Here is a 12223-nt window from a genome sequence, read left to right as displayed (position 1 = left end):
GCATCTGGTATGGCTTGTTATCATTGTCATAAACCGAGACATGTTGCAAAGTTTTGCAGAGCAAAGGTGAATCAATCTACTAACCGGAAAGGGAAGATGAAAGTTGATGTGGAGGAGACTAGAGCTTAAATGAACAAAATATGGAAAAAGAAGGATGATGAGATAATTGAAGTCAAACCATCTGAAGATCCTATTTCTTCACCTAGTGTGGAGAACCCTTCACCAACAAACTAAGTTGTTTAAAAGCTTAGGGGAAACTTAATGTTAGATCCATTTTAGAAACCCCTGAAGAACCATGAGGTATGTTAAATCTACATACTTTGATGTATTATGAGAATAAGAAGTGATAATGTGATCAAACCGGTAGGTTTGATGTGTTCTATGAACCAATATTGTGTTAATAAGACATTTTAGGGTTTTACCAGTAATGGCATTTAATGCAATAGATAATGGGCAAATAAAAGGAACTTTTTGAATGTATTTGTCACATTGCATACTTGAGAGCACACAGAGAGCGAGCATAGTAGAGTTTGTGTTTGCAACATTTAACTTGTTTAACAGATATTGAAGTGTTTTGGTGTGATCTGCAATCGGGAATTGGTAAAGAAGTTTTGTTGGTGTTTGGAACCCTAGTGCAGAAACGGTAAAAGGTATTTATCTAGATATCTTATTATCTACTTATCTTTCTAAATCAATGAAGATGGGCACCCCGCATTTAGTTGATGTTACCGATAATAGACCTCGTCCTGAATTTAAGAGGCACCCGTTTAAATCTGAGGAAATTGATCCCGTCGAAGCCCTATATGGAGTTCCTTATGGTGTCTTACATGTTGAAGATATTAGATCTTTCTATCATTGCAAACTAGAGGAGCTTGGTGTTGCTACTATTTTTTATTAGTATAAAGCATTGTGTGATAAGAATGGTGTAATAAAGGAACAGTTCAAAAGGGTTACCGAGGAAGGGTTTCACCATGCCCTAAATTTCATTAATGATTTTGATGATGAACTTGTGAGATTTGTGCTTAGCAAGATTCATGACTAGTTTATGTGTCTTGACTAACCACATAAAATTTCTAAGGAAGCTATTCACGTAGTCACCGAATTTTGTGCCACCGGTGAAGTTCCAGTTTTGAGATCCATTCCTAAGAATGATGTAGAAAAGTCAACATGATCTAAATGGGATGGAAGAGCAATGACAATGAATAATAGCAATGATCTGGCAGTAAAGTATGCTTCTATGGTGATCGGTTACCGGATCTATTATTCTAGCAGGATGAACAGCATCCCTGCTGCTGCTATTCACACTGCCCACCCAATGATCAAAGAAGATGTTGGCTATGACTTGTTAGAGGCATTGAGGAGTCAACTTGTGCTAAACCTGAAAGCCATCAAGAAGGATAAGAGGTTAAGATTTAAATTTGGTCAATTAATCCTTGGTCTATTCTTTTATTTTCATAAATGTTTCCTCGGTATTGGTGATATCCAATGGATAGATGGCACTCCTGCATTAATGCAGATGAAGTACGTCATTAGAATGCTTGGTAATGATTTTGACAAGATTGCATGGGGATACTTTAAATATTCTCAAAAGAAAATGCATGCAAGGGAAAGAATACTAGCATAAGTTGTCAACCGGTATGACAACACCATCTGTTTTATGGTTGATACAAATACTTGCATGATGGAGGCACTTGAGCCTCGGACTACATGGGTGATGCCCATGGGATATGAAGTAGACAAAGATCTTTTGGTTGCATATGCTGATCATTTGCTTGCCTAATCGATAGATACAATAGCAGAACGTTTTGGCACTTACAAGGAGAAATCCCTTCAAGTGCACTCAGAACTTAACCAATCGGAAATTGCAAAGAAGGTTAGAAAGGAAGTTGAAGCATTTGCAGAGCAAGCAGGTTTCACAAAGGAAGCCATTGTTGAAGCTAGAGCAAAGCATGCGGCTAAATAGGTTAGAACATTAAGTGTTCCAACCGGTACCTCCACCGGTGTAAAGACAAGAGCTGGAAAGGAGAAAGTTGCACAGAAAGAAAAACCAACAGCTATTAAAAAGGAGAAACTAGTAGAAACAAAGAAGGAAAAACCTTCTAAGATTCAGTTTCAGAGGAAAGATAAGATTGTTGAACCTCCTCCTGCATCGATTAAGACTAGTAAAAGGAAAAAGCAACAAGCACAGAAACTAGTAGACACTGATGAAGAAGTGACTGAGTTCGAAGGAGAAAAGAAAACCCTAAGGGCCAGTGGCAAAAGGTCAAAGGGTGTTGGTACTCCTACTGTGAAATCTTTGAGGAAACCGGTAACAAAGCTCACACCTCTTGAAAATTTTATGATAAACATTAAAGAGTATGGTTTATTGACTGGTGTGAAGAAATTGTATGATAAGTTTAATGAAGATGAACAAAGACAGATAGAAGATGCAATTGTTTATATGATGAATAAATATAGCAAGGCCCTAATTGAGATGCAAGGGCAAATTCCAAATTCACTATACAATATAATTGATGGTAGATGGCAGGCAGACATAAAACAAGACAGGGAATTCATTGAATATATTTTGAAAAACTTGCAACCTAAAGCTACTAAGGGAGAGCTAGATGAAATTCTTGCTAAGGCAAAGTCATCTTTTTGGTCGAAGAAAAGGTTGACAAGAATGTTAATCAGAGAGACCCAATCGATCCATGAGGAGACTGAACTAATTTTGAAGAAGGTACTGGGTCTGATTCCGGATGAAGAGGAAGAAGTTAAGGAAGTTGAACCGGAGAAGTTTGAGGCTGAAGATCTTCCTGATGGTGTTAAAATAGCTAATTTTAAGCCTGATGAAATTGTGTTGGATAATCAACTGGTGAACACACAAACTGAACCTGAGATTATCCCTGATGATGATGATACTGGTAATGATGATGATGTTGGTGCTCCTGACATTGTAAATGTACATGATATTGATGTTGAAATGTCTAAGCAACATGAACAGGAACAGGGACAAGGAGAAAAGAAGAATGAAGAAGAAAAGAAGGATGAGGATCCACCGGTAGTAACTCAAACTGTTGATACACAGCCCCCACCAGTACAGGAAACTGCAAAGGATAAGGAAAGTGAAAAGAAAAAGGAAAATAAGACTGAAGAAAAGAAAACAGAGGATACTGAACCTAAAGTGACACCTTTGTCACTTGATTCTAAAAAGAAAATTGTGGATGAAGATGACAATGATGCAATAAGTATTCAAGGACCCATTAATATGGATATGTTGAGCTCAACCGAGTTGATGGAGATTGCAACTGCCACGCAATCCCAGGCCAAGAAGAAGAGGATGAAAGAACAACAGGAGGTAGAAACAATAAGAAGTGTTGTTGAGATTTTGTCAAATCTCCTACTGGAGACTGATACTGATATATTTGTTACTCCTATTGACAAGCTTGGACAGCTTGTTAATGATGTCGGAGAACTGATGAAATCTTTTGAGGATGCAGCTTATGTTAGTGTTGAGAAGGATTACAAGAAGAAGAAAACAGAGCACTTAATGACTAATATTGATAAAGGAAAAGTTGCTCTTACTGTCAATAAGGACTATTTGAAAGAAGCACTTGAGACTAGAGAAAAAATACTCTCCACTGTTGTCAAATTTTCATTATTTTGTGCTGATTTGAAGAAGAAGGAAGAAGCTGAGCAAGAACTTGAAGTTCTTAGTGAGTCATTCAAGCCCCTTAATGACTCTACTATCAATTTTGGAAAATCAGTTGTTGAACTTCAGCATTCACCTTATAAGAATGAATAGGTTAAGAGGATCAAATCACTACAGGAATTACAGACATAGCTGATACTGAAGGTGGAAATCTTGCACAGGGTCTATAAAGAATCTGAAGCTATTCTTGCAACCCCATAGATGAGTACCCTAGATGCCATGGAGGAGTTTGCTAGACAAATCAATACACTTGTGGAGATTATCGACACTATTTTGGAAACCTGGCATAATGATCCGAAGCAGTTGAAATCACATTTTAGTGATGCTTTTTCTAAGATTGCATTGTAAAAACATTTTGAACTCTTACATCTATATATATGCTATGCAATTTTGATATAATTTTTATGTAACTGAATGTATTTACTTTCATTTGCCATTGTTATCAAGGGGGAGTAGTTGTAGAGTCAAAATTTTGATGTGATTATATTGGGGAGTAGTAGTATAAGTCTTTTAAAAAAAAATTGTAATAGCATGTAATTGCTAAGGGGAAATATATGTCATGGAGTTATTTTTTCTTTTGCACACTTAGTTGACAAAATTTTTCCTAAGTGTTGCCATCAATGCCAAAGGGGGAGAATCTTGACATTTGACTGAACCGGTAAAGATTGTTGGTGATTTACAAACAGTAAATGATTAATTGGTGAATGTGATGAAGAGATTGAGATTCATGTTTGATGACTAAGTCTTGTGTTGTCATTGATGGCAACAATGTATTTGTGGTAATCTAAGTCTTGGAAGTCAACCGATAAGGTATAACCAGTACAGATGACAGTTTACCAATGAACCGGTAATTAGGATCTCAACCGGTAAATTGAGACAGAGTTGCATTCCGACAACCAGTACAGGCGATTCATGAAAAGTTGGATGATGCGGTTTACAACAGTGATGGGGGCAAGCATGTTCATAACCGCATTGGCAGATTCAACTGGACAAGCAAGATTTGATGTACAGAGAAGACATTCTGATGAACACTTAACCAGTAGTGATATACTCACTTAAATCAGTAAAACGGCACAAGTCTTAATTTGTGACCGACATAACTAAAGTGTATATTGCACGAATGTCTAGATTCATTGAACCTAGGAAATTGTTCCAAGGTTGTAACCGACTAAAATTGATGTTTATAAAAAGTGAGATGAGGTATCAAGTCGGTATGTGTACGAATGAGTATGTGTGTGAGATCGAAGTTGATTAAGGCGAAGTTGATTGTGCGGTGGTTTGTGAAGCTCTGTATTGATGTGTTATTGATGTTTTGAGGATCTGAAGCGGGTCTTATTAGACACAGAGGTGTTATATGAAGATCATTTGAACTGTTTTTTCCCTAACAGTTTGCAACAGTAAAATCCCCTAACAGGGTAGGTCCTAACAGGCCTTAACTTGTAAATCTCCTCACAAGGTAGCTCTATATCAAAGTGTTAAATCCTCTTGTGAGGTTGATCCTAACAGGTCGTAGCTCCTAACATGGCTTATCATTTAAATCCCTTAACAGGGTGCCTAACTGAGTCTGCTCCTAACAGGGCATATTTGTAAGACCTTAACCAATCAAGATTTCTATGCTGCAAATAGCGAATCTTGTGGGTATTAACTCCCACCGTGGTTTTTCCCTTTTGGGTTTCCACGTATAATCTGTAAAGTTATGTGGAATTTGTTTTATTGGGCACTAGCTTATGTGGTAATATTCCTCTTATGCTTGATAAGTTTTAAAGTGTTTACGTTGGTGATCATAACCTCATCAAGAACACCATTTTGTGCATGTCCTGTAATCGTAGAGTCCATGAGACCACATTTTTTGGGGGTATTTTTTAAAACAGATCATGACTTTTGTCATGCTTCCACATATTGCATGCATATCTGTCAAGGCGCTTGCAACTATAACATCTGAGACAAAACACTTTCTATTATACTTTGGTGTATGTCAATGGCCTCTTACAAATCTCTCATGCTGGGCACTAGAACAGGCTGGAAGAACGCTGGCAAAGATTATTGTGGAGACTGGCTTTATGCTTGCCAAGTGCATTTGCTTATAAGTTTCTAAATCCTTTTTAAACAAATTCATTCCGTGCATATCCTGCAATAATTGCATTTCCATGAGACTAAATCTCTCTGTCATTTTGTGAAACAGTTGATGTGCCTTGTGCATGCTTCCACATTTTATATACATTTGTCTTAAGGCAGTGGTAACTATAACATCCAACAAGAGCCCATTTTTCCATTATGCTTTCATAAATGCTCATTCCCTATTCAAAACCTCTTGTTTTGGCATAGACTAGAAGTATGGTGGCGAAAGTGAACTAATTGGGTTGGACACTTTTTTGATGCATTTGGTGAAACAGTGCAGCAAAATCCGTCAAAAGATATAGGCATTGTTTGTCATCTGCTCCACTTTGCTGTGTCAATATTTCAACTGTGTCTCAAAACTGATTTTTCATGCATTAAAACATTAGGAAGTCATCAGCATACACTAGGTTTTTGTGCCTTCTCTTGCCTCATAACACATCACTTGCTTCTGACAATCTGCATACAGAAATGAAACGCCAATCATAGAGCAGAAAAAAATGTTCCATCAATATTTTGCCTACAATACCTGCAGCTTAACCCACTGAACTAATAAGCAGAAAACAAATTTTAGAAAAATTGAATTGTAATTGGCAAGAAGAGTACGGATTAATCAGTGTATAAAAACACTGTGGATGCTTTAGTTTCATGGCAGGGACTAAAAAATTAGTGGCATACTTATATAAATCTTGAAATGCTTAAACTGTATCCATCATTATAAAACTTTGCCCAAAAACAATTACAAAAGTCAAGAACTTTGATATATTTTTGTTCAAGGGTTGTAACAAATTTCATGAAGTATCACGTGGAATTGTTTGTAACTTTGTAATGTATTAATGTTTTCTCTCAATGCAATTCAAGAAAAATCTATGTTCAATATAGAGTTTGACATTTGAGATTTTGTGTTTACTAATGTAAATTCGGTTATATGCAATCAAGTTGTATTATTATTTATAACTGCAATTATCTCTCAATCTTAGTAAGCCAGGTCTCCCATTAGGTTGTTCCATTAGATTTAGTACACTTCATCCACGTTTAACATGTTTCATATCTGTAATGACCACAATACTTTCCTTTTCTACTTAGTTAACCCTAACTATATGATGCTTAATTGTATCAGTATATAACTTCCAGGTAAACCTGCAAACCCAAACAAATACCATGCACTCCTTAAAAACCATAGTTCAATTAGGCCTAAAAGGGTCTATTTAATCTCAAGAAGGTCACCTATCAATTCATTCCTCTCCTTCATACCATTTTACAGGCCTGCCTTGTGTGCATTATTCTAATATCAATTATAATACGAAAAAACTTGTAACTTTACCCTTACATAATAAATGCTAAAATTTTCTTTCATTTTCAAAGTATGTAAACCTTGATAATTCAAAAGAGCTTATTGTTATCAAACTTTGAAAACAACCGAATTCTACAAACATATTATCCCTTAAAGAATAAGTGGCATGTGAAGCCTCAGCACATATCTCTGAGCCATAATTATAGAGGTTATAAGCATCTATCTTTTACAAATGTTATGTTTTTTATGCAGAGAACTTATCTGTATTATGTGATAGGTGGCGAACCAGATTTATATACATTAGAAAGGGTTCTTCAGAAACCCCAGAGACCATCTTATGATCTTTCGCAGTAATGAATTCCAACAATTAAATTTGATGAGTTCAGGGCAATTAACCCTGATTCTTGGGAAAATCTTAATGGCATTTCTAGATCATAGATAAAACAAAATCTACCTGGAAACATATGATTTCAGTGCAAATGGCAGAACTGACGTAGGTATAACACAATATAATTAATTGAGCCAAAAAGACAACAAAAAATGGCAGAGGAATGTGTAAACCAGGATGAAGGAATGCTCTGTTAACCATATGTACATTCTAGAAAAGAATTGATTATAACCCTTACCACATTTCCTGCTAGCAGTGCAGCTTTCATTTCCTTCAAGGCTTCACACATTCCACTCTTTCCATGTTCCCCATTCTTCAACCTCCTCCAGCTTTTCAGTCCAGGACTGTAAAGTCTTCCTGAAAACTCATTCAATGTGTCATGTTCCTTAATAGTAATCTAAAATATAAATTTAACGAAAAACCATCAGTATCTCTAGGAGCGATGCATAGCATACAATTTAATTTCATCAAGTCAAAGGCACGATCTAGCTCTCCAAAAATTCAGATATATCATATATTCACAAAGTGAATGTCAGTTCTTACCACTGCAAATGTGACCATGCATCTTGTTACAGTGCAACTGTAAGATTATAGCTTTCTACTCTCAGAATCACCAATAATCTCCACAAGAACAATGTCCATGCTTGAAATGATGGAAACGGTTGGAATCTCTAACAATAATTTCTCTTGCAACAATCTTGGAGATAAACTTGGTTGCCGTGTGGCAGTCTCCACATACTCGAAGGTTCTTGACAACTCTAATAGTTGTTCCAGCGGACATGTGTAACAACCCGAATGCAATCGCTAACTTCTCACTATGGTGGCAGAGAAGTAATTCCTTCTCCTCATCCTCCACATCATTCAGCACAGGTTTTGTATCTGGAGCATACCCTGCCTCCTTCAGCTCCGAAGACAATTTCTCCAACATTGCATAGATCTCTTGTGTTTGTGGGTGTGATCTGTCACCTACACAAAAAACATGAACTTTTTTATGGACTTCAATCCAACTACATCCAGGTATCTTTTTGATACCTCTGTCTTTCATCAATTTCCTTACATTTCGAACATCATCCCATCTGCCTATTTCTGCATAAATGTTTGACAGAAGAACATAAGGTGCAGTATTTATATGATCCAGCTCAAAAAGGAGCGTTGCCACAAATTCTCCTAGATGTAAATTCTTGTGTGATCTACAAGCACCAAGCAAACTCATCCACACAACTGAATCAGGTTTTATTGGCATTTTAATGATAAAGTTTAAGGCTCCTTCAAAGCAGCTAGCACGGCCAAGAAGATCAACCATGCATACATAATGGTCAATTGTAGGTATGATGCAATAAAAATGAATCATCTGATTGAAGTATTTACAACTATCATCCACTAGACCTGCATGGCTGCATGCGAATAAAATACAAACAAAGCTTATATAGTTGGGTTTAGTTTGAGAGTGCTTCATCAGTTCAAAGAGTTTGAGGGTGTCCTGGCTATGGCCGTGCATTGCATAGCCTGAAATCATTGCGTTCCATGAAGCCACATCCGGATTTTTTATTCTGTCAAACAGTTCACGTGACTTCTTTATGCTGCCACATTTGGCATACATGTCTATCAGGGAAGTTGCAACTACATCGGACAAAAACCCCGTTTCAATTATTTTTTGATGGAACTCCATACCTTGTTTCAAAGCTCCAATTTTGGAACATGCTGGCAGGATACTGGCAAATGTCAATTTGTCTGGCTTTACATCTGTCAATTGCATTTGCTTAAAGATCTCCATAGCTTTTTCAACTTGGCCATTTTGTGCATATCCAGCAATAACTGCATTCCATGAGACTGCATTTCGGTTAGGCATTTCTTTGAAAAGACTTAGTGCTTCATCAAGAAAACCATTCTGTGCATATCCCGTAATCATTGCAGTCCATGTGAACACATTTGCCTTATGCATTTTGTCAAAGATTTCACGCGCCTTACTTATGCTAGCACACTTCGCATACATGTTTATCAGAGAAGTCACAACTACATCATTTGACAAAAGCCCACTTTCAATTATCTTCCCATGGACATTCATACCATGTTCCAAAGCTCCCATTTTGGCACAAGCTGGGAGGATACTGACAAAAGTGGACGAGTTTACCTTTTCACCTGCCAATTGCATTTGGTTGAAAAGCTCCAAGGCTTTATGAACAGGCCCATTTTGCGCATACCCAGTAATAATAGTTGTCCATGATACTGCACTCCGTTGAGGCATTTCGTCGAACAATTTGTGTGCCTTCGCTATGCTTCCACATTTTGTATACATGTCAATGACAGCAGTCATAACTACTACATGTGGCAAGAGCCCACTCTCAATTAGTTTTTGATGAATTTCCATGCCCTGTTCCAAAGCTCCCATCTTGGCACACGCTGGGAGGATGCTGGCAAAGGTTGACGAGTCTGCTTCTATACCCGCCAATTGCATTTGCTTAAAAAACTCCAGCGCTTTATCAACAAACCCATTCTGTGCGCATCCAGCAATGACTGCAGTCCACGAAACAACGTTCTTTTGGGGTATATCTTCAAAAAGTCTTAAAAGTTCATCAAGAACGCCATTTTGTGCATACCCTGTAATCATTGCATTCCATGAGACCACGTTTGCATTAGGCATTCTGTCAAACAATTCGCGCGCCTTCTCAATTCTTCCACATTTTGCATACATATCTATAAGGGTATTCATCACAAAATCATGAAAGTGAAATCCACATCTAATGGCCTTTCCATGGATCTGAAAACCATGATTTAGAGTTGCCACGTTCGCGCATACAGGGAGAACGGTGGATAAGGTAAAGTGATCGGGTTTTACAGCTGTTCGTTGCATTTGGTAAAATAGTGTGAACGCCTGATGAGGAACACCGTGCCTTTTATAAGCTGAAATGATCATATTCCATGAGAAGACGTTTGTTTCGGTCATGTTGTCGAAAACACTGCGGGCGTCCACCAAGCTTCCGCACTTGTCATACATGTTGATGAGTTTATTTTGTAAAAAACTGTGGGTGGCAAATGTAACACCTCTGTCATTGATGTGAAAATGAACTTTCTTACCCTCTGATAGGGCTTTATTTTCAATGCATGCCTGCAACAGATGAATATATGTAGAAGAGTGTACAGGAAGGTCGTGGGCTGTAAGAAGAATATGAATAGCCTCCTTCAAGTGACCTTGAGTAGACAGTGTTTTGATGTTTTGATTGAGATGAGCTATGGATGACATTGTATGAGTTTGGATTGGTATTCATCGGGATGCAATAAAACAGCATTATCTGCTGCTCATCGTCATTCCCTTTCTTTCGTTTCCGTGAATTAGGTAGCATAAATAGCTGTGATATCAAACCAATTTTCAAAATCCTGGCACCGGGCCTGTTTCCAGGCCATCAACCAAATTCAAATGAAGCTTCCCTTCGCAGGAAACCAAAGAGAACCAAATAAAAACACAGAACTTCAAAATTGATGGTTGTATGTCTAGTGTTTTAAATACAGAGACAATCACATAGACTTGGAAGGTTGTAGGGTTATCACGCCCTTTTTGCTTCTTTTGGGATGACTAGTTTATATGTTGTTAATATGATGACTAGTTTATATGTAGCTTTTGCCTGCATGGGGTTTGTCAAGATAGATAGGGCAAGGATATGGAACAAAGAAAGGAGAGATGGTTCCAAGATGTAGATACAAAGTTGGTCATGAATTTTAGATTATTAATTCATCATCTTTATATTAAAATTGAGTGTAAATATGATCAAAGTCATTTATGTAGTCATGGATCTAAACTTCAAACTTCTAAAATTCAAATTCGAATTAAATATTCTTAACTCCTTTCTACTAGTCATTATGAATTGACTTTATACATGTTTATGTTTAGTTGTGTGGTACGGTGTTGTATTTAAAGGCATTTATTGATTCCTTTCAAAATATCAAGGATAATATAGGAGTCATTGAAGAGTGTTGTTATAGAACATCATAGTAGCATTATCTAACCATTACATTAGCACACATTATCCTAGGTCAATTGCATGCTTGCATACTACTCTTGATCCTTTTTATGAAGTCACTGAATCAATGAATCAATCCAACTAGAATTTCGATTGACAAGAGCATGACCCTCATGATTTAGTAGATTCTCCAAAGGTGTTTGTAAACATTGCTAGCCCTTATAAACATTCAAATATCAAAGAATAATGCAAGTGAATTCCAATATTTTTTTTATCAAATAATTCATGTAAATTACAATTTAGATTCATGCATCAAGTCTAAATCAACATTCATAGAGATCCAATTTACACTTGTGTAGGTGAACCGATGTAGTTTAATCAATTTATAAATTTTGAGATAGGTCATCCTAGAAAGCCTTCAGATTCCAACACTGTGGCACTGACATATTAAGAAAAAAAATCTTATCTTTACATTCCAACCAAGTACACATTTAAATTCATTTAATTTAGTAATTATTATTGAAGATAGGAATCTGGAAATCATCAAAAGCGATAGCAAATTGGACTAGCTCAATCACGTAAACTCAATTGCAATGACCAATCCTAATTACATTCAATGAAAACATGAAAACAAGACATTCAAGATTGAAAACTAAGCAAACCAAATGCAGATTTCTCCTTCATGTGGCTCCATTGTCTTTATTTCTCCTTCAAATAGCTTTGTTTGTGGATCTCACCTACTAGTGCATAAGCTTGATGTGAAAGCAAGTAGACAAGAC

The 12223-nt window shown here is 36.8% G+C and overlaps 1 protein-coding gene across 2 annotated transcripts; it reads right to left on the bottom strand.

Moving 5' to 3' along the window:
* Nucleotides 1-5482: 5482 nt before the first annotated feature.
* LOC131077861 (pentatricopeptide repeat-containing protein At2g13600) lies at nt 5483-11038 on the bottom strand. 2 transcript variants are annotated; one of them, XM_058015456.2, is made up of 3 exons: nt 8032-11038; nt 7727-7845; nt 5483-6265 (listed from the first exon to the last, which is right to left on the bottom strand). In XM_058015456.2, the coding sequence occupies exon 1, from the start codon at nt 10727-10729 to the stop codon at nt 8099-8101; it is 2631 nt and encodes an 876-aa protein (XP_057871439.2). In that variant the 5' UTR covers nt 10730-11038; the 3' UTR covers nt 5483-6265; nt 7727-7845; nt 8032-8098. The 2 variants fall into 2 exon arrangements, with proteins under 2 accessions (XP_057871439.2, XP_057871440.2); XM_058015457.2 differs by lacking the exons at nt 5483-6265; nt 7727-7845 and having other exon boundaries at nt 8962-9068; nt 9160-11038.
* Nucleotides 11039-12223: the final 1185 nt, after the last annotated feature.

The sequence above is a fragment of the Cryptomeria japonica genome, chromosome 9 (genome assembly GCF_030272615.1).
Source record: "Cryptomeria japonica chromosome 9, Sugi_1.0, whole genome shotgun sequence".
Classification (NCBI taxonomy): Eukaryota; Viridiplantae; Streptophyta; class Pinopsida; order Cupressales; family Cupressaceae; genus Cryptomeria; species Cryptomeria japonica.
This window is presented reverse-complemented; position numbering and strand designations above follow the sequence as displayed.